The sequence below is a fragment of the Silurus aristotelis genome, assembly GCF_946808225.1.
Source record: "Silurus aristotelis genome assembly, chromosome: 4".
In the NCBI taxonomy this organism is placed as follows: domain Eukaryota; kingdom Metazoa; phylum Chordata; class Actinopteri; order Siluriformes; family Siluridae; genus Silurus; species Silurus aristotelis.
Window position 1 is genome coordinate 10,928,858 of NC_139577.1, and position 23,713 is coordinate 10,952,570.

At 37.3% G+C, this 23,713-nt stretch overlaps 1 protein-coding gene and 1 long non-coding RNA gene across 6 annotated transcripts in view; both read right to left on the reverse strand.

Moving 5' to 3' along the window:
- The window catches only part of LOC310725328, a 130,134-nt gene that overhangs the window by 33,266 nt on the left and 73,155 nt on the right, over window positions 1–23,713 (reverse strand). The gene's annotated exons all lie outside the window — the stretch shown is intronic.
- Window positions 304–21,966, reverse strand: dlk2 (delta-like 2 homolog). 5 transcript variants are annotated; one of them, XM_083540036.1, is made up of 6 exons: window positions 21,946–21,966; window positions 11,381–11,469; window positions 7,903–7,969; window positions 4,597–4,727; window positions 4,340–4,484; window positions 304–3,720 (listed from the first exon to the last, which is right to left on the reverse strand). In XM_083540036.1, the coding sequence occupies exons 2-6, from the start codon at window positions 11,454–11,456 to the stop codon at window positions 2,889–2,891; spliced, it is 1,251 nt and encodes a 416-aa protein (XP_083396162.1). In that variant the 5' UTR covers window positions 11,457–11,469; window positions 21,946–21,966; the 3' UTR covers window positions 304–2,888. The 5 variants fall into 5 exon arrangements, with proteins under 5 accessions (XP_083396162.1, XP_083396160.1, XP_083396163.1 ...); XM_083540034.1 differs by lacking the exon at window positions 21,946–21,966 and adding an exon at window positions 17,067–17,212; XM_083540037.1 differs by lacking the exon at window positions 21,946–21,966 and adding an exon at window positions 14,094–14,185.

Consider the following 23,713-nt stretch of genomic DNA (forward strand, 5'->3'; position numbering starts at 1 on the left):
TTCCGTGTAAAGATGCAATAAGAAAAAATCCAAAGCTTTGGAGATACAGTAATGGTGATGGTGAAAGGACATCATACACAAGAACACTAGACATTCTTCAATGGTAAGATTTTTTTACAATCTGTAAATATATTAATGTTAATTATTATTGAATTACTGTTACTGTGCGTTAGTGCATGATAAAATAATGTATGTTTTCCTGCTAATATTTTCCCTTATGGCAATAGGGGGTTATGTATATTTTTTAAATGTTATGTGCAAAAAGGAGTGTAGAATTTAAATGAAAACATATTGTAGTCACTGTATTTCAGCACCTTAAACATTTAATCCATCAGTTTGCTGTTACCATAAGCATGGCAAAAAAGAAAAGAAGAACATGGCTAGATATTGCTTTTTGTAATGAAAAAAGGAACCAACGAGGTTTTACAAATAATTCACATTTCTTTCAGACCATACATACTGAGGATGTCTTAGCCTGCTTTTTGTTAAGTGTTTGATGTTATCAGTTCAGTCAGAAATGATGTATGCAGTGACATGACATTTATCGCTGATATTTGTCCTTTTGAATAATTGACAAGAGAACTTCATTATTCTTTACTCGATTAATACAACTCAGTATCTACTCAGTATCAAAAATACACATTGAAATACTCAAGTACACATTGCACAAATAATTTACAGAAATAAATTATATTTATATTTAAAAAATACGGTTGATCCTATATCACTGTACATCCGTGAATGAACTGCACATTTGTCAAGTTTTTCCAAAGTGATTTCTCTAAAGAGCTGCAATGATGAACAGTAGATAATACAAAATATTTACATAATTGCAACTGATGGTCAATGCAATCCAGGTATTATTTAAAAAAGTGAGTCCAACATATGGTCATAGTGGCCACGATTAATCTGTCTGCACGTCTAATTTCTACAATTTAGTGATAAGTATCAAGTTCAAGACAATGCATAAATGTGTTGCAGAGGTATAGACTCACTTTTCCTGTGAGGCCAAATGAGTGAGAATAGTGCCAAAGACAGGTATCCAATTTAGATTCAGTACAAGAAATTGTTCAATACATGATCTCCCATCTTTAGCTGTAGCACTGTTTTATTTGTCAAATCACAATAGAATCTTAGTCCTCTCAAGTACATTTAATGGTGTTGATGCTCGAAAGAAATGTGCAACTGTGTCCTAATTTCTTGTTTGTTGTCACCTTGATTGCCTTGGTATCACATGCAGAAAGAACCCTGTCTGTCTGGCACACTCTTGATCTCATCAAGCTATGTTTCATGAAAATTTGAATGCAGAAAAGTAAAAAGCTTGACAATGGAATTTGAAATACATATGATCCATCATGTTTCAGACATTCAACAGTAACAAAACATGAGTTTCAGCAATTCGTCCTTAATGCAAAATCATAATGCATTATGATCGGTTGTATGCATGTTTTAGGACCACACTGTGGTCAAATGATAACACTTCGGGCACTATTAGCCTGTGATGCCAAATATTACAATGGTTTATGTTCGAACAATAAGTACTGGTTAGATATGGCCTTTATTTTTTCGCTCCAATGGTTGATTTCTTGAATATCAAAAATCTTTACTCTATGTTTGGCTTAATCTGCTTGTCATCTAAACACAATTAACCCGATGTTGATTGATTACAAGTTCTTTTTTTTTTTTTTTTTTTTTTTTTTTTGGTGGGGGGGGCTTTTCAACTTAAAGACAAGCAAAAAGATGCACCATGCAGTTTGTCAACTTACTCCGACAAGCAATTGCTTTAAAACCATGGGTTGAACATTACAGTAAACCTGGTTGACAAATGCAGCCCATCCCTTTAAATCACTTAAAGGAGGTGCAGTGATAAATCTTGCATACTATGCAAATGAAATTCAAATCTAATAAAGTGGAACTGTCTTCAAGTCAGAGTATATGGGCAAATAAAACCAATAAAAAACACTGTGGTATAGGGCTACATTGAGATGGATCAGGGTCCCCAAATTGGCCTAAATAGTTGGGGTAATACAACTTTCTATCTAAATTTTGTGCTTCTAGACCTTACAGCTGCCCATTAAGATATACAAGAACATGAAGGCTCCAGCACAATGTGCTTGGACCCGTCATCCACCATTTGTACAAATATCACATGATACACCTATATAAATTCATCATTTACAAAGCAATTGTCTCCATATAGACAACTTCTACATTTGAAGACTGTGAGAAGGTAACTGCTGTATACTTCTATACTGTCCCCCTTTAGACCAAATGAAGCAACATGCCAAGCGGCCTGAGACCACTTAGTTTTCACTAATGTGGACCACAAAATGAACGACAGACAGACTGTACTTGGACTCTTAGAATGTGGTCTGAGTACATTTCGCTTGTGGTTCACTTTGGAAGAGTCTTAAGTTCATTTGTTGTATTCACATATACACTAAAATGCTGAGTCACTGATCTAAGACAACTTGGGACACTGAAACAGGCAAGTGTGAAAACACTCAAAACATGGATATGCATGAAGTCTTTTTTGTATAAAATAGGAATAGTACAGTACGTTTCTTCATTGCAGTCCTTCTAAAGACTGTCATAATAAAACATTCCCATAGTCCTTTCTGCTTCTTTAGTGCTGTATGTTCCACCATGGCATCATTTAGTCCACAATGATTAGTCAAGTGTTTTTTTTTTTTTTTGCAGAGTGCTTTTTGCTAATGCTCCCTTGAGAACTATTTCATATTCTCTCAGTTGATCTGCACTCTATACAGCTCCTTCCCTTCTTGAGCTACAGCGGGTGTGACTGGGTCATTAAGGTCAAGACCCTTCTTCATTAAACATTACCCATCTTTATTATGAGCAGTCAAGCAGTCATTTCTCTCTCTGTATCTTCATATAACCTCCGTGTTTAGTCTCTTCTTCTCCAGCTCAGGTGGAGCAGATGTGTGTAGGAAGCTGATCTTGCAGTCCTGCTGAGTGGCAGCTAAGTGGCGCTGCTGTGTGCGACATTGCTGGAATGAATGCTGTTTGGAGGTTGGTGCGCTACAATGACTGCAGACACAGATATTCTGCCAGTGTCCTCGTAGCACCAGGCCAGCTGTAAGGGCCACCACAGCCAGAGTCAGGCCTCCTAATACTATCAGGATGATACAATGTTCCTCAGAGAGTCCTGCTGCTGCACTTTGAGTCACTACCTCCTTTACAGAAATTTTCAGCAGATGGCCCTTATCCCCACTAGTTGTAATCCCTTGGGAGTAGTTTCCTGAGGTGTAGGTATGTGGTTTTTTTGGAGTACCTGGTGGTATTTTGGAGATTTCTGGAAACCCTCTCCCTCCTCCCCAGCCAAAGTCTTTGTGTGGTGACTGAGTTGGGAACCCCTTTTCACCAAGTGGAACCTCACAAGTTCGACCCGTGTATGCAGCAGGACACAGGCAGTGAAAGTTCGTGACACGGTCTATACAGCGGCCTCCATTGAGGCATGGCTGACTGGCACAGTCATCCAAGTTGACAGTGCAGAAGCGGCCTGTAAACCCAGCAGGGCACAAGCACGAAAAGCGGTTTACACCGTCCACGCAAGTGGCACCATTTGCACAGGGACGCATCAGGCAGTCATCCATATTGGTCTCGCAGTGAGGTCCTGTAAAGCCGGCTAGGCATCGACAAGTCAGCTCAGGTGCAAAGCCACCTAGATCCTCACATAAGCCACCATTCTTACAGGGGGACCTGAGGCGCAACAAAATAGAACAAGAGAAATTACAACTCTTGAAATGTATCCACAGTCTGGATAAAAAAAATCAATGAAAAGGGAAAATGAATAAAAATGAATACTGGGTTAATAGTTTAGAAATATTTCATTCCATTTTAATTGGATATTTTTGCAGCGTGAAATATACAACGCCTCGTTATTTTGGCGCTGCTGTGGTTTCCCTGGAAACCACTTGATGTGCGAGTTTTAGTGCACTTGGGGAGAACAGTAGGAGTGTGACTGCAGTCTGGTAGTATTAGCAAGCTCTCGCAGGGCCAGTAATGAGCCCATTGAATTACATGATTGCTCTCCAGAGGCATCAAATTGACCAGGCTGTTGCACAGCTCATGCCAGTGCGTGTAGCTAATTCTGGGCTGATGCAGCAAAAAAAACGCGGACAAACGAAAATGTATTTAATTGCAGACTCAATCTGTGCTTACAGTTCACCAAACAATTTATAGGGTTTTTTTATCAATTAAATAAAGAAATAATTAAGTGATCAAATTATTAGTTTTTAATATGTAATTATTTGGAAAAAATAACAATTTCAACATCAGCTTCTTCAGCTAATAATTAAATAAATAAATAAAAACTTACTTGGTTTTATGGCAAGGTCCAGTCTTGAACTCACAGTTTTTTCCATGGAAGCCGTCAGGACACAAACAGTTGTACTCTCCGGCATCATTTAGGAAACAGGTGGCCCCATTTTGACATGGCTTCTCTTTTTCACACACGTGAATATCTGGATATTTAAATGATACGTTTTCAATTTTCGATTCAATTCATTCATTTGAAATAAAATTTTATACATGAAGATTTTGTGGGTTTGTTGGCAACCCACTGGAAGGCGTTACCTTTGTCACAAAAACGACCTGTCCAGCCTTCCAAACATGTGCACTGCCATGGCTGATGACAGGAGCCGTGGACACATCCGGGCATCCGCACACAATCCTCACAAAAGGGTCCTCCCCAACCCGGATCACATCTGCCCAACAATTTAACAAAAACAAACTCAGCAGCAATTTCTTTTACTATGACTTTTTAATAGACCAGCGTACACATGAAACACAGAAAAACAGGCTGCTAACAAATCAGTAAGATTTAAATAAAAATAATTTAAGCTCTCATAGTATCTAAACAGCTAATACTTCTAATAGTATCTTCAAACCTTGCCACTAGGTCAGCATGCACTTAAGAACCACTTTAATTTTTAATGACAGAAGATGTAGGTGTAGTACAAATGCTCATGCTATTTGTACTACTGTTACCATTAATATAAACAGTATACATCAAATTTACATATGCCCAAAGTCATTTAATAGTCTGAAAACTGCCCTTCATTTCAGATTGATTACCAGTAAGTTGGGTCGCATTCTCAATAATCTCACAGATGAATTTAGAGGTCTGCTTTGTATTAGGGAGTTTTATTGTAGTTTGCACTGAGACCAAGCACGGTTTGTGTGAGGAGGCTGGATGACAGAATTCGGCAGATGTCTTTACCTAGAACTAAAAGAAGTGCTCCTTAACATTAAAGCAGATCTTACAGTTTACTGGTTTGAGCTGATTTAAGAATAAAAGTCATGCCATCATCCAAACACGGATTGAAACCTGCTCAGGTTTTTTAAACTGTGCCCTATCAGAGAAATAATCACAGTGAGTGGTAACTGTGTCAGTATGATGCCACAGGGGAGCTAAGGGCTGCCTCGTTCTAGGTGAGAATGCACCGACACAGTGGTAAGCATCCAGAAAAGTTATACATGTTTTATACATAAAATAAATAGTGATTTTAGCCGTGTGCAATATATTACTTCATTGCAAAACCTTTAATGCCCCAAACATCTCTCATCTTTGTTGTCTGTTTCACTGCTGTATTTGGAAATGTGCATGAGCAGCATAAATACATTTTATTATTCAGCTCATTGTTGCTAAAACTGCCTTGAAACATGATAATCGTAGGAAGAAAGTGATTATTCATCAGGATGCTACATCATTTGGTCAAAAGTATGTAGACATCTGGCCATCACATTTATATTTACTTAAACATTTTCTTTTAGAGTTGGGACCCCTTTGCCACCAGTCTCTGAAGGCTTTTCACTAGCTTTTGTAGTGGGCCTATGAGGATTTATGGCTATTCAGCCATTATGGAGAGCATTAGGAAAGTTGGACACTGATGACTGAGAGAAGGCCAGGCCAGCATTCCAGTTCGTCCCAATGGAGTTGAGGTGAGGGCTCTGTGCCGTGTATGTGCTGTCTGTGTATCTTACTTTGTGCATAGGGGCGCAGGTTAGTTTCAATAAAGTTTGCTGAATTTTGTACTGAGTTTTTGAGCCCCTTAGATAATTGTTTGCTTCCAACATTGTGGCAATTCTTTGGGAAAGACTCCCACTGGGTGTAATGGTAGAGTGGCCACATACATTTGGCTATGTTTTTCTGTCTGTGTTTTGTTCTTTGTGGTGCTGTGGGAAAAGGAATTTGAAATGTATTCACAATCTAGATACAAAAAAAATTTGAAAGGAAAATTTATAAAAATTAATACTGTCTTATTTGTGTTGAAAACTGGGTTAATCGTTTAATTTGGATATTTTTGCAGCATGAAATACACAAAGCCTCGTTCTTTCAGCACGTCATAGAGGTTCTTTTGGTTTATAAACATTTCACTCCTGAGCAAAGATGTGTGTGTCAATCTTTACATGCTTTAGACATTTATGTGGGCACAACAATACACAGTATAGTATGTTAGTTTTGCTGAAATGATGGAAGAACCTCATAATCAAGTTATGCTATAAGAACAAAAGTATCAGGATTTTCAAGCCATATGTGGTTCTTTCCCAAACTGTTACTACAAAGTTGGAGGCAAACAATTTTACAGGATATCATTATATTCTGTCTTAATTGAACTGACATCCAAACCTGTTTCATTGACATTGCACCTGTGCACAAAGCCAGAGTCATTAAGATATAGTTAAATGGGTTGTTGTGGAAGATCTTGAGTGGCCTGCTATGGAGCTCTGACCTTAACCCTACTGAACACCTTTGGTTTCAACTGAAATGCTGACTGTACCCCAGGCATCCTCACCTTCCCTACATCAGTACTTGACTTTACTAATGCTCTTGTGGCTGAATGAGCACAAATCTCCACAAGCACATTCTAAAATCTAGTGGAACATCTTCCAAAAAGCAAATTAATACTAAATGTGAAATGGGATGCTCAAAGAGCACATACAAATCTTATGGTCAGGTGTCCACAAACCTTTGTCCGTACAGTGTACTTTGCAAATACCTAAATATTAGGGGTGTAACGGTACACAAAATTAACATTTCGGTACATGCCCCGGTACAATATATAATTAATCTAATATTATACTGATTAAATTGAGTAATCAATTAAATTGGCACAAATTAAAATGAAATAATTAAATAGTTTATTTTTGTTAGACCCCATTTGGATAATACAGATGAGCATGTAAGTGCGTGTGTGTTTTACATTTAATATTAAAAAGAAATATGTAATATATGATCTATTTACTTGTTCTACTTATTTCAGCATACTTTAAAAAATTTCTTTATAATACATTATACATCCTTCATTCATTCACTCCCTCAATATGTGGAATTGTCAGTATTTTCTCCTTTTGAGAAAAATTATTGAAGCTTGACATAAAATGCTCAAAAATCCATCAAGCTAGTGAATCATTAAAATGATTAGTCACGTTTAGCATGGTTGAAAAGGACTAACAACTCAGTGCTTCAGAATCCATAGAACCAAAGTTACACATGGAACTAAAGTTGTTAGCATTGTGCTTGCAATGCTAACTAGCCTAATATTTTAAGATCTTTGTGAACCATTATGTTGTTTACAGTGTATTACACAGTACACAATTAAAAATGTGTGAAAAAAGGCCAGTGCTTATGGCAACTGCAACTGACTGATAAAGCATACAGTAGATTTGAATTGATGATTCATGAATGCCTGTCACTAGGCAAACTCAAGATGTGGCAATTATCGTATCAAAGTTAACTAGGATAGTGCAAGATGCAGAGGTTAAAGTACAGGTTCGGTGTACCAATATCACTTATGATAAAGATTATATGTATTATTTTACAATAACACAACCTATTTTGTCTTTTAAAATTGTTTAGGTCATGACCACTAATGTTACCTGCAGTCACCATCTTCAGCGCACTTCCCATGGCCAAGCTTGCAGGTGCAGTTTGTTGGAAACAAGTCTGTCAGAGACAAAACAAACTAGTTTACAATTTAAGAATTCATTGAGTAAAATAAACGATTTGATTGTGTGATTTTCTTAAATGTTACACTTAAAGGTATATAAAAAGAGAAGAAGGTTAGAATTATGTTACTGCCATGCCCACAATACCACCCTCTACTCAGTTCTATACAGTTCTATTATAAAGTAAGCCACTGAAAAACACATCTGACATGCTTAAAATAACAGAGCTGGAGGATACTAATTCTAGTGTGTTGAACTCTGACCTGGCAGTATGTGCGACTAGCAGCAGACGTGGTGTTCCTTTTCAACAGTTTATGTAGCACTTCCATAGGGACTCTGTAGTGATTGAACAGCTGGCACACCATGAGGCTGCACCCTTACACAGCTGTGTTCTGCTGGGTGGTTAATTTGTTTTGACAAGCTGCCAGTGAGTGATATTTTGAAGGTCTCATAGTGGGTTTAAACAACTAATTAATTCTGTTTCCTTTTGCTTTAATGATTGCTTTGCGTGAAGTTGTTATTCTAGACCAACGTGCGTCACATCTCGACTGTGTGTAGTGAGCAGGTTTGAGCAGCTTTCCCTAGTTAGAAGCTCCAAATTCTGGTCACCTGAATAGATTCCAATTTAGATTTAATTGAAGAAATTGGAAAAAGTTCACATCTTTTTTTGATTCCAACATGAGTGATTTCAAAAGGTAAAAAGAAAAGTTGTGTAAATTATTGGAAATTATTGTAAATCTGTTTCTGGGAGGTTGACCATTTGTGTGTTTTTATGAATTTAAGTTCCATCTCTTATCTCTTATAATTCAATAAAAACAATCTCAGTTGGCTGGTTTTGCAGCATAGTGCACATTCTAATATGCCACTGTGTGTGTTGTGTGTGTGTGTGTGTGTGTGTGTGTGTGTGTGTGTGTGTGTGTGTGTGTGTGTGTGTGCGTGCGTGCGTGCTTGTGTGTGTGCCTGCCTCCTAGAGAGTTCGTATTTGTAATAAGTAGTATGAGAGGAGCATGTACTTTGGTAGGACTGGAATGTTTTCAAGCTGCTGCCTGTAGGAGCTTTGTTTCAACACCACTGGAATTCACTATTGCTTAGGTCCCAGCCCCCCAGACACTCTTCCAGTCAACCATTGTGCTTGTCTTGCCATGTATATATGAAATATTTAACCTGAAATGTCATTGTAAATTATGTTATTGAGATGTGGTGCAGTTTACATGGGAGTATAAGGGCAGATGTTATTGAGTATTCCTACTGCCAAACATTTTTATAGGGATTTAATTTAAGCCAAGCTTATAGCAGATAACAAAAACATTCGTTCCAGCCTAATGGGATCAGAACCATCGCACCTCAGCTTCTTATTTTTTTTGGAGGCATCATTGTCACATTTCGAATAACTTTTTAAGATATTATACCTATATATGTAAAAAAATATCTATGATACATAAAGCCTCACCACTGGCATGTGAACTGACTCTAATTCACTCAGGCTGGTATGAGATGCATTTTCCATTTAAACTGGCTGTCTATAAAACCTGTATTCGTGGGAGCGTAGTGAACCCTAAACAATGCACACCTGGCTTTTTGTGCCATCAGTGCAACAGCTGAAAAGTACTAACAGTTATCTGAGAGTGTTTGGAGCAATCCAGAGCAACAATAGAACAAGTAATCTCTTAAATAGGGACAGCTGGGAAAGCCATGGATTAGTTCTAAATGGAGTTACAGCAACATTTAAGAACTAAACAGACTGCACTGTCAAACACTTTTATGACTTAATTGTGTGGATGTTTTTTTATATATATTTTGAATGCACTGGGGTATGGCATGTGCACTTTTAAATACCAATTGATTTGGTATCCATAATTGGCAGCTATAATATGATTTTTGTACAGAAATCTTTTAAAACAAGACAAATTGGTTAGATTGCAGTATTTGCAGATGTGAAATGTCAAACACTTACAAGCGTAGCCGAGATAATGCTTTTATTTTTCCCTCCGTGGTCATGTTCTGATGGCTACAGTGCCTGCCTTTCATTCCAGATGAGCTCCAAACAAACCACATGAGACAGGGAAACCATTCTGGCCCAGGCCCATAGTGGGCTTTGGCACAAATTGCTTAAAAGAGCACAACAGCACTAAGGCCAACTGGACCTGCAAGCTGCCAGTTGACACACAGCCTGAATGAAGAAACTCTTGGCACCAGGAGATTAATAAGGTTGAGTTTCAGGTTGTACTCCTGAAATGTGTTTACATTACTAAAGCTATACTGATTCATATTTGACCTTTACTAAACCATCTATGCACCCTAACAATGAATTCAATTTGCAAGCATTTTTTTTTTTCCAGAGAGATTGGGTTATTGGAATGGGTGCTTAGAATAACTGAAATAAACAGGTGAAGTGACTCCCTCAGCCTATCCTTCTCACTCTTACTCCTGAGAATTGTAGTCTCAACCACTCGCCTCTGGAGGGATGTCACTCAGCAGATCTAGTCGGTAGGCTTCGTGTTCAAACCACAGGGAGCTAAATTTACTCTGGCCATGAAATTCTATCCCAGATCTCCTGCACCCCTGTGGCTGTAGCCAGCACCCTGGTGCCAGTGAAACATGCAGGTTTGGTTTCCTCCATTTCAACCTTTTGAAGGGTTGTGAGCCTGCTGCCACTCCACGCGCCTTGAAGTGTGCGCGCGTGTACTTAAACTTAGGGACTGCAGCCTATGTGGAAGGAAGGAGTTGAACTCTGAACATCTGAAGGGGAATAGGGGGTTTGTAACCAGATTCCTGTGAAATTAGGGATCATTCAATCCAGCATCTACTTGGGTGTTTCTGCCCCTAGAAAAACATTTAGCCAGTACAGATTTAGCATCTTATCCCCTGGCTCCAATTTGCTGATAAAGGTTTAGCCTAAAATCTGTTCAAGCTTTTTACAGGGAGTGTGCAAGAGACTTTGTGATTTTATCCCATGGTTCTCTGACGCATTACACACTTACTGCCCGTAACAATAATCTTCAACAACCAGAAAATAATATCATAGCAACAAGATTCATCAGCCTCAAGGGGATTTACACTGCCTACATCCCCAACCCCCTCCACTTTCTGGACCTCAGATACTGTTTTATGTTATACTATTTATGAAAGCTGTACATCATGATTTCATGTCAGTGACATAAGCATTAGCATACTGAAGCAATAAATACCTGGAAAAGACGCATACTTGCATCTTATATAAGATATTTGTTAGAGAAGAAAAGAGTTTGTTTAAAATTTCACTTGGTTATGAATGCAGCAGTGAAATATTTGTAAGTATTTTTAGCTGTCTCATAACTCCTTACATTTATTCGGTCCCAGCTGCATTGTATAATCTCAATATTAGGTTATACTTTCTCCTGTGTTTTCACAATCAGATGGATATATTTACCTTGGCCTTCACAGTTTGAGATGAGCCAACCCCAACTACCCCAGAGAAGCAAAGTCAGGGTAACCCTCTGTATCATGATGCAGTGCAAGCTGAAACAAAACAAGATTGTGTTTAGAATGTAAAATACAATTAGAAACAATGCTGCCGTTCGCATCCTAACACTCAAGTTAGCAATTTTATTGATTTTTCAGCAAAATGCGAAAGGGGAAAAAAAGCACCTTTTTTATTATCTGTATTCAAGAAATGCATTTCAGTGAAAGCTTACATAAAGGTACACAACTGAATAGTGTGGCAAATATGTCACTGCCTGTTAAAATTGCCCTGTTGTTGCTTGAGTAAATATACCAGGAACTGCATGACTCCAAAAGGATTAAATCACAACAGGTAAAAATGACACATGCCTTTAGGCGATTTAAAACCATTCATTTTTTCATATGTTCTATGTTGCACATAATAGTCGATGAGTCAGCACAGGTTTTTATCAACTCTGTGAACACACTGCTTTGTCCTGGAATAAATTACTGAATGAAATGATTGTTTGCATCTCTAAAAGTAAACATTTATTTCTATCGTTAAAATTATTTTTCCACTGAATGAACTCATCAAACCCATCTCAAGATCGAACAGCGGGGAAACCTGACCACAGAACAGTTAACAGACACTCTCTTAATAATTCAGGCCACTTTGTAAATCTTTTATGGTGGACATTTACAACAACACAATGCCACTCCTTGTTTGCGTATTGACACAGCTACAAATACAGGTAATGTCACTTGTACAGAGATTTTGTACGTTTATATATTTGTCAATCTTCCAAGCTGCAATATTAGTTTCAGAAATTTTTTAATGATTGAGTCATTGATGCAATATAACACAAGATTAATCAGCGTGACATTGCAAATTCACTTTTCTTGACCTGAAAATGACATCACAGGCCTTAGTTACTCATCCAGATGAAAGTATTTTCATCACTCGGAGAAAGAACAAGATGAACTGAGAGAAAATAAAACAGGGTATGTTTTTAGCAAAACACTCTTGGCTTGAGGTTTTCAGTCTTTCATGGTTCTTTAATCTCTCAGTTGTTACAGTATATATCAATTCTGAAAAAAGGTACTTGCCAGAAAACCCATTTTTTAATTGTTCACCTATTTCCAATAATGAAACCATTCATTACAACAAATGCTTTACACACTGAAACAGTGAGTAGTTTTAAATCTGTAGCTAGATGCTAGAGGCTAGTTGGTGTCCTTGATCCTGAGGGATGCCAAGTCAATTATCGGTTAAACCTGCTGCCCTGTCTTTCATCCTCGCACCTGCATAGTAAAAATAAACAAGCTATATTTATATATTCATGTCATTCTCACAGCTCAATCACTCAGCCATTGATTATGCTCGATGCTATTTTAGACATGTGTAATCAGTGTGTGTTAGTTAGCAGCATGCTGAAAATGAAGTGAGAGTATCTATTTTAGCTGTTTTCCACTTTTTTTTCTCCCTTCTTGAAGCCCATATGGGAGTGTATTCATCATGCAGCTGAGATCATCTAACAAGCATTTATCAGGTGGAGGAAAGTTTAGTGCTGGCTTCCCACTCAACTTTGCATTCACCACAGATTGTATTTAAGGCGCATTTCACGAAATAAGTTCTGTATTCTGTATATATATATATATATATATATATATATATATATATATATATATATATATATATATATATATATATTCTAATGATGCTACTGCTTGTTCACACATCACCTACGAGCTTGTCTTGAAATTACCTTCTTTTACGCAGCAGTGCACCACTGATGTCACACTTTACAGGATAATAGCTAGATTCATAGAAACAGCTGAAGTGTAAGAGGTCGATGCTGCGATAGTCTTCAAAAGGTGTTTAAATTAATTAGAAAAAACCTACATTTCTACAGTAGCCAGCACACAAATCTTTGTATTCCTTATTTTTTTCTATAGTATTTATGTATATAGTAAAATATTCTCTAATTTTGTTTATTATTTTGAATCCCAGTGTACAATTAAATATTAATGACTTCATTTTAGGCCTATAAATGATTAAGATAAAACAAAAACCTTTCACTGTCACAGATTCCTTGACCAAGTTTTGCTACAATAGAATACTTTTAGGTTGTTTTTTTTTTTTTTTTACCATTTTTCACAAGTTTGGGTCATTCGTTGTTTTAAGCATGGATTAATATTTAATGAAATTAAAATGTTATATCAAGAATGACAAGTATACACCATAAGAAAACGTGACCTAGTTGCTTATCTCAAATAGCAGCCAGTATATGTTTAATATATGCAAAATCTACAATATCACTGAAAATAGAAGCAAGATGCTGTGAAAAGAGCAGCACGTGTCTGCATCTTCTATCACTTCTGTTATTGGGTTATCTCTACACTATACTTGTAAATTACATAAAAGCAGAAAATTTACATAAGAAAAATTCCTTTTAGTCTGTGGAAAAGAAAGCTCTATAAATACACTCACTGATACTGTAGATGTTGCACACCTGGCTTGAAAAGGCTGCCTCAGAAAAGTGCAGTTGTCTTCAGGTGATGATAAAGTGATGCATGCACAGACACACACAAACACACATACACACACATAAATGACAAACTCTGAGTAAACCCAACAAAACTCAATCAAGTACATTCACACACACACACACACACACACACACACACACACACACACACACATTGGGAGAGGAGCAAGCTGGTAGTGAGGCAGGGTTTGTTGATAGGAATGCTTGTTGGGAAAATCAGGCAGAATAAAGACAAGCAAGGATCCACCTCCCTACTCAACACCACAACCTGCCCAAGGACCAGTTCTTAAAGAGACAGATTCAGCTTCTTCACTTCTCTTTTACCACAGCATACTCATATAACCCCCCCACACACACTCACACACCCAACTCACACACTTTTTCATTACATTTTATGTAATGTAACAGTTTTGTAAAATTTGGCAGGCATTTTTTCTTTAAGAATTATTGCTGTGAGAATAGGGTATGTGGGTGTACCCTGGTAACTGTTCACGGTCTAGCTGGAATGCTTAAAAAGATTGTAGTTTCAAGAGACTTTCCGGGTTGCTGTAGTGACAGGCTGTTCTCATAATATTCGAAAGCTAATGTGACCATACATTTAGCTGCCAGCAACACAGAGCAGAGGATCACTTTTCAATAGATTATCTCAGGAATATTCAGCCGTGTAGTCTTTTAAAACAGGCATGTACATGTTCACTCCACTGTCATGTTCACGCCACCGGCTGACGAAAGACATGAGCAACCCCATATTGTGTATACGTACAGAATGTGTACATGAGAAAGGAGAAAACTGACATTTAAATAGTATTCTTTATATTTTAAATGACGAATTTGTACTTAATTTTGCATGCTAAAAACATGTCTAAATGGTGCGTGTATGAAGATGTCTAGCATTTTTTTAAGAGAGTGCCATTAATTTTAGTCTCAAATGTTGTCACAATGCTGCTTTAAATGCCTCGTATTGTATTGCCTCATTAAACACCTGTTCACACATCTGTTCCGAAATGGACATCGATATCTCTATGCCATTAGGTACTGTAATGGTTTACGGTTTTTATCCCCTTGAATCCATTCATATAGCTTCCATGCACCCTTGAGTAATGTCTTGCTCTTTGGGAATTAGAGCCATTAAAGTCCCCAAGAATTAAAAAAAAAGCACTTGATGCTTATATTTATGTAAAAATAAAATCATGTCTATAATTCTGAATATTCACCTCAGCCAAGTCTGTATCACTTTCAGTAGCCTGGTGATGATGATGATGATGATGATGATGATGATGAGGTGTCTACTGAAAACTAAGTATTAAATGATATTCTATTTGCAGCTTTATATTTTCAGAAATTTTTATAACAAACAAACAAGAAATGTGACGTTATCACTGCAACTGGATTAGGTACATTAACTAATGCTTAAATGTGCTCAAGTCTTAAATCTCTAATTCTACAATTCTTTATACTTGATGTCATAAATACGCTCTATGATTCTGAACTGTCCACCTTTGCCGCTGGCCTGGTAGCTTCATGCTTCCTTAAACCTTGTATAATGATAAGGAACTCTTTGTACATGCACATCATGATAGCGTTCACAACTATTTTAGGTTTGCAGAAATGTGTTTCATCACATTTTCTCAGATTCGCTTTGACTGTGTTCCTAGCAATAATGTGCAGTTTTCACTGTTATCACTAGTCTCAGATGTCATAATCTCGATTGGAAATCTAGCTCTTTCACAAGTGAAAAGCTTCCTTTGACAGTTCAGTCCCTGAAGAAAACTGTGCTAAACAAGCAGTGGTGTTAACTGGAATGTTAACAGATATTGTTTTTACAGCAATTGTATAATCAGCACAACATAGATTTGAGTTTATTGATCTGTATTGGTTAGAGATCATACTTTAGAGAAGTATGATTTTGATTGTTTAGAAAAGGTGTTTGAACTAGACTTAATGCATGCACATACATTTGCGAGTTAATACAAAATAGCCTGGACATGAGATGTATTTAAAATTAACTTCTCAAAAATATAATATTAATCACATCACTTCGATATGTAGCGAATAATCTTTAAAAATAAATCATATGAAATTAATTAATATTACTAGAGGAATTGCATTTTGTAGGGTTCTTATGTACATTTCATCTGCGTTATTCTGCATCAGGTGTACACACTCGCATCTCAAGCACAGAAATGGATAATCCACTGCATTCTTGCTATGATAAGCTCACTGGAACACGTGTTGTGTGTCCACATTGGGTTCTGTTTCTATAGCAACAGAGGAAGGATGCTGCTTCTGTGTGGAAAGGTTGTCCACTGGAGCTTCCTTTCCTTGATATGTCACCATATTGCTTTAGTGTGGGGCATATGGTTCATATTGAATCACAAGACAGCTATGATTCTTATATTCACCAAGTCCAAATCTGTCAGGTAATCTTCACACATTTCTATATTACTGTCTATTTTTCTTAGTAATAAGCATACTTGGTTCAGCTGATATCTTGATAATAGCTTTATTCAATGATCTCTCTCTACATCCCCATCTCCCTTTCACTGTTATAGTACATGCATTCCTATGTTCCCAGATTAACTTGATCACTTTCATGTCTTGTGCCAGGGAGAATACCTGTAGATTATGGTGTCTATTGCAGTTTTATTAAAAACTGCTGACATTTATGAACCCTTTTTAACTGCCACCGATCTGTGCCAAGCCTCAAAGAACATAGCAATGTGTACACACCAAGAAGGTCTGAGCCTGATGACTAGTCACAGATGAATAATAAAAGGCCCCACATTAGTATACATTACAAGATATGTATCTACAGACTCAGCCCAGGTTTAATGGATGTACAAAGTCATTTTAAATATCATATGTCATATCGGCAATTAGTATAAATATCCCAAAAAGACGAATGTTACACAAAATATTATAACAAAATATCCGAAATAGATAAATGCTTCACACGATGAACATTAATCCATAACAACCTTATGAAAGAAAGGCAAACTTCACATTCATTTAAAAGTAATGTAATCAAAATGAATAATAATAATAGTAAATAAATGAATAATAAAATGATTGGTATTTGTATAGTAAATGCAGTCAGCAATTAAACATTAATCTACTGGAGCCTACCCTTCATTGTGAACTGCCTGTTCCATTGTCACCTCTATGGACAGTCTTTATGTCAGGGTTAAGTACTGCTGTTCACTGCACTGCGGTGGTCCTTTGCACACTTGAAATGTGTCCAGCTTCTCACAGAGTGTGCATGTGTTGGGCAGCCTCCCTCTGCGGGCTTCTTCTAATGTGTGTTTAGACGCAGACAGCCAGAAGAAGGTGCTACACACTTTCTAACCCCCCCCCCCCATTTACTCCACACATTTAGATCATAGCTAAGAAGTAGCACGCGACCACCCTACTTCACACCCCTTTCGCCTTCTTTGATCTGCCACTTTAAGCTCTGACCTAAGTCAGCCACTCACACCCTCAACAAGTTTTTTTTCTGTTGCCAAGCACCTTGTCAGATAACTTGTTTGCAACAGTGTTAAATTAAGACCAAATTATTCTGACAACTTTCACACTATTTTTGCTCCGAGTCTTCAGAGAGAAATATACGGGGGGCACAAAGTTTCTAAATTTGGTTTTTCACAGTGTGTGACTTGTCTATACCTTTTAGAGATTCACGATCTTCTTGCTGGGCTTGCTTCAACAGATCACAGGCACAGGTTGTTTGGTGGTGTGGTGTGATTCAATCCGAGTTGTGGCAGAGAAATTGTGATGCTCTGTACATATAGTACAGTAATGCCAGGATTTTTAAGGGACTTCCAAATTTATAATAATGTGGATTTCATCAGCATCAGCAAACAATAATTCTGTTGAGTACCACAATTTTAGTCAGTAGTTTGCAAGACATGAATAAAAGACAGCCAGCTTTCTATTCATTCCGGAGTCTGTAGGTATTCACTGTTATGCTAATATTTGAAGCAATTGCAGCATCCAGACAAACAGTAAAAAAAATCCTTTTGTTCCTCAAGTATTGCAGCAATTTTAACATTTGGGTTGATGCAAATAAAAAACCATCCAAAAGGGCCAGGTCCTCTTAATCCACTTGTCATCTGTCGTGTGTTCTGGGATGCAATCCCTTGGTAAGCTCTGTTGGATGAGTGGAACGTCACAACTCGGTTAACTGAAACATAAGAGGGAGGCAGAGCAGCTGAACTTGCATCCAGCTGTGCCACAGCACCCAGGTATTTGACACCAGCAGAGACAAATGAGAAAAGAAATGAAAAATGGAAGAAAGGCAGATTTAAAAGAGGAAGCCAAAGACAAAACAGATTAATGAAGCAAATAAACCGTTAAGTGTTTGGAAGCACAAATGAGTCCTCTGAAAAACCTTCGAGGTTGCACATATGCAGTCTTTGTTTGGAAAGTAAAAAGGTATCACTCATGTCATTAACACCTTTCTTCCTGTGTGCTACAAGTCTGCAGTAAGAATCAGCATTCCATTATTTAGATGCTCCATTCCTGTCACTTGGTGCTGTTAGTGAGCTGCTCCATTTGCACCATACTAAATGCACGATAGCTTTCCTTGTGCGTGCGCAAGTAGAGCTTTAGCCCATGGGAAGTAGACTGGTTGATGTAACTGTATCCTCTGGCTCATTGTTACATGGTTGGAGGTGGAGAACAGGGGGAGTAGGTTGGTATTGCACTCTATATTTGGCTGAGCCCAGTGGTGGCTTTGAAATAGCCTGCAGTTGAAAGGTTGAGAGGTGGCACATTTAGACGTATGGTGCAACTGTGAAATGCCTTCCCCCCTAACTGCTAGTAATCTACACACAATGCAGGGTGTGGGCAGTGATATGTCAGCGGTCAAAGACCTTGATGGCTGCAGTATTGAGTGACCCCCAGTTATGTGGCATGTAGATGATTCCTCAGCCACCTGGCACAAAATGCTTGTCTGTCTATACTAGAATGAAAATTGTTGGAGCAAGGAACAACAATTATTTCATGCAAGCAGCGGCCTTGACCCTTGAGCAAATGCCGGTCAGGAAGAGCATGAGACCAAGTGTGCATTTAAAACCATAAGCTAAAACAGTAATAGGACAAAATGTTTGCTTTTTACCTACAGCTTCTTCAGCACAAGGTCTGCCACTGCCTCATCTCTTACACAATTTGAGACAATACACAAAAGTTATTTACTAACAATTTTATTGGGCATAAAGCCTTGCAAAGTCATCAAAGTGTACTGCACCATTCAACTGTAATTAACATTTAAAATAAAATTATAAAAATTACACGCAGATTGCAATTGTAATTGTGTTAGAAGTTAGATCATATTTGCATTCTAGTGATTTTTCAGAATAGCTATCTCATTTTAAGACTGCAAGACAGGTGGAATTGCCAGTATTGTAACGCGAGCCTTTGCTCTCTGGAAGCAGCAAAATGAATTTGATTGATGAGCATGGCTCGCTGGAATCCCTCATACCAAGCAGGTCTCCTCAGAACACAAACAGTGTGCAGCATGCAACAGTTGAGCTAACATCCTTTGCTAGGAAAGTATGTTATCTATTATAATGTGGTATGACTATACTATAGACTCAGCTGTGCTAGTCTGGAGCCAAGTAATTGTCTACACTTGCCACATGAATTTGATTGCTTAATTACGGTCAGGATCTAATGTCAGATGCTTGTTTGTAAGTTTTAATGATAGGCTTTAAATCAAGTCATTTTTCTTACAACATAGAGGAATGTCGTAGTAAATAGTCGGCGGCTCATTGACCACAACCACGCACACTTTCTTTGTTGCCTCGTAGTCTTTTTGTTCCTTAGCTGTGTTACGTGATACGGAGTGTGTAAACATCACTTTCAAGGCCACCTTCACTAATAATCAAATATAAATGGCTGCTACATGTGTGGAAGGCAGGTAGATTACAGATGGGCTAAGGTATACATGCACACGAACAGTTCGTGTTCGTTTTACCGATACAAAAGGTTTGATATCTGATCTTTCCCACACCAACATAAAGAAAATATTTGCTGTCATTTTACTATGATAAATAATAAAATAAAGGTATAAATCACTAAGACCATTTCTTAAAAGCCATATAGCTCTAAGAGAAAAATGAGTCTTTAGTTAGACTGAGAATCTACAGAAACTAATGTTTTATTTTTCCTGAATATGAAGAGAAAAAAGTATTTATTTACATACATATAAGTATATATTTTTTCACTTAATTCTAAGATAATAAATGTACACTTTAGAACAAATTAAATGTTACAAAATGTCCTCCCGTTAACATAGAAAACACAATTATAGGTAACTGTGTTTAACTTCTTCACAGTGCTACTAGGTATAATAGGTACATGATGACAAATTTAATGAAGAAAAGTTACATTCACAAAAAAGTGTTATATGATGTTACAGTGTCTGAGGATATCATGGACAAAGAGTTGTCAAAGAGTTGACTTTGCAGTTTTGGTGAGTCTGTGCCCATGATAGTGTCAGATTTATGTAGCTGACTGACAGGAGTGGGACCTGATGTGGTCTTCTGCTCTTTATGTGTTAACTGAAAATTAACTGTGCTGCTCCCACATAAGAATAACTGCAGTACACATTCACATGTGAATAAAGTGGATAGTCTATATAGTTAATAAACTCACATTCCCTTCCCTCTATAGTATTCAAACAGCAAGGCAAATTCTTTTGTTTTTGCTATAGCGTCAAACATTGAAATAAGGATGAGCTTTTTCTGATATATAAATCTAGATGTGTTAAACAAATTTGAACATGAGATCAAAAAAATTGAAACGTGTTTGACATGGGGTTTTGTGTTATCTGAATGTGTATCATAACAATCAAGCTGGCATTCCTGGGCTCCTGAGTAAGACTCTTAACCACATAGCTGCTCAGTTGTATGATTGAGATACAATGTAAGTTGCTCTGGATACGGGCATCTGCCAAAATGCTGTAAATGCAAACATTTTCATGTAGTGGACACAAGATGCAAACCACTCCTCAATTGTATGAATCCGAAGGCCAGACTGGAGGTCACGTTAAAGACATTAAACCAAAATTAACCCTTACCAATGTGACAGAAAGGCCAATATGCAGAGAAATAACGAATTTGCTCATACAATTCATCTAGGACATGGTGTTGGTAAATCAATCTAATCTAGTTGAGTGGAACTTCATCATGCAGCAAAACAATTATTCAAAACACTGCCACACAACAGAGGACATCAGAAAATAAGAATGAAAATCAATCATTAAAATGTCAATCGCTGTCTGAAGAAGGTCTTGCTACTTACTTTATTTTTCCTATAAGAACATTCGTTCTAAAACCATTGCACACCTAAGAATATGCCATGATCTATTTTGTTTATCACATCTACATGTGAAAATCAGGAAATGAAAGCTGAAATTACCATTTGCCATCTCATATTCAGGCTGCATACACCAAGCTCTCCTTGCCAGCTGTGGAACTGGTCACTGCTACACTTTCATCTGCCTGATCAAAGCTCTCTTCTCTCTTTTTTTTATCTTCTTTTCAACACAAAGTTCAAAATAGTGGATATTAGGTGCTCCTGAACAGGATAGAAATATTTCCAACAGAAACCGGTCAGACCTTAATATATGCAAATGTATTATAACAGGTTGAATTCGGTACAGTGCAAGGTCTTGCTTTACAGTCTCATTTATAGTGGCTGATTTTCATCCCTATGATTCAGGCTCAACACCACCTTACTCTGTATAAACTGCTAGGTTCATTGGGTTCTCTATCCTCTCAATTCAATATGAATACAAGATATTATTATTTATAAAATAATAAATCAAATCGCACAAGACTGTTTGTTTCCCCTTTGATATACATCAAAGATTTATTTTGTATTAGAATAATATTAATAATAATTCTTTTTAAGTTAAAGTTAAACTTTCTCGCATATTCTTGCATGAATAGGACTATAAAAAGTTATATGCATAGGAAGGTTTACAGTAATATAGTGCTTACCTTACCTGTGGCAGAACCCAAAACGGCTAATAAACCAATAGTTCCGAAAAGTTTTATGTCTTCCAGTTTACTGTAACACTCTCTCCCTGTGGCAACGTGTTGCTTAATGTACCATGTGAGCCTATTCACACTGCTCTCAAGTGCAACTGTACTCTCGAAACCACCTGTCTGTTGAGTGATCCTCGTCGTCACACCGACATTAACCTATAATGCAGATGTGAGATTACCCACGTGTGAAGGCCATAAAGGCCAAATGAACATTTAATCAACTATAAAAAGATATCGAATATAGCAAATGTGATGAGATACTAAGGAAGTTAACAGTAGGGAGCAGTTCCAATGGCAGCTCAGGAAAAAATTACTCTAATATAGGGGAAGAAAATAGGTGTAAAGTGTTACATTTCTGATGTCATACACTGTTGAGTAAATCATTACCTTCCTTATGACCTCCGTTAGAATGCTCAGGTTTCTTTAAAGAGGAACACTTTTTTTGTTAATATACTGATTATTATATTATATTATAATATATAATCTTACATATATATCAATATATTATAATATTGAAACTTTGTGTGCATATCTGTCATTTATAGTAATAGTGTAATATATATTTATATAGTTTCTGAATAAAAGCATCTAACATTGAAATAGAGTTTCTTAGTTAGCCATTTACTATTTATATCTAGCAGAACTACAGTAGGACTGATTTAAAACCTGAAAGTGAAACTGTCATACAGCACTGTAATAATAATGCCTCTGCTTTTTCACTGTAAGAAACGTGTCTGAGTCATAATGATGAAACACTGAACCCAGTACCACTGTATTGCCATTACTATTACATCTTCCTGAAGATTAAGATCATCTTTCATAGAAGTGCATTTGACAGCCAGTTTGATTATTAAAAATACCCTAAAGCTAATTTTGAAAAAAAGATAATATTTTAAGATGAAGTCAGCTGAGAAGTGTCCATATGAGTCGTCTAATCCTCCTTGACGCCCAAGAACCTAGCGTCACCATCAGACGACGAGGGCCTTTAATAACTGGACACTTGATCCATGGTTACTGAAGAGGGGGGTAAACATACCTCATAAGACAACATATTAATCATACAGATGGGGATAGGTTTGATCCAAGGGACAGAGGAAAGGGGATTCACCATGTGAAGACAGATGTCTCTGAAATACTGTGACAACAAAAGATGCCGAAAGCAAATATGGTTTAATTTTCTAGCTAGGTTTATTTTAACAGAAAAAGACAGAATATAAAGAAAATCCAGAAAAAAATTATTATATATGGATTAATTTGTATTGGATTGAATGAAATATGTATTTGAGCCATACAAAATTTGCAAGAATATTTACTCCCACACACCCTATTTAGTCCGTCCCTTTAAGAAAGTGCTCCTGATCAACTTATTATGTGAATAAAAAACACTTGTCACAGAATCAACCTCTTCTATTAAAATCTCTCCACCACCATGGGTAAGACCAAAGAGCTGTCAAAGAATGCCAGGGACAAGATTGTAGACCTGCACAAGGCTGGAATGGGCTACAAGACCTTCAGCAGAATGCTTGGTGAGAAAGAAACCACTGTTGGCGATAGATAAGTCAATCGCCCTTGTTTTGGAGCTCCATGCTAAATCTCACCTCATGGGGGAAGGATGATTCTGAGAATGGCAAGGGATCAGTCCAGAATCTGATCCCTCAACTTGGAGGAGTACACGTCAACAGTGACCAGCTACCAAAAGTGCATTGATGACGTGACCCGCTCCAA

Excerpts from the sequence above, each read along its gene's own strand:
- dlk2 (XM_083540033.1), bottom strand. The coding sequence starts at position 14,047 with ATGTACTTGATTGAGTTTTGTTGGGTTTACTCAGAGTTTGTCATTTAT. Across the intron at positions 11,470-13,904 it reads AGGCAGCCTTTTCAAGCCAG|CTTGCACTGCATCATGATAC; the intron begins GTGTGCAACATC and ends GTTTTGTTTCAG. Across the intron at positions 3,721-4,339 it reads GGACCTTGCCATAAAACCAA|GTCCCCCTGTAAGAATGGTG; the intron begins GTAAGTTTTTAT and ends GTTGCGCCTCAG.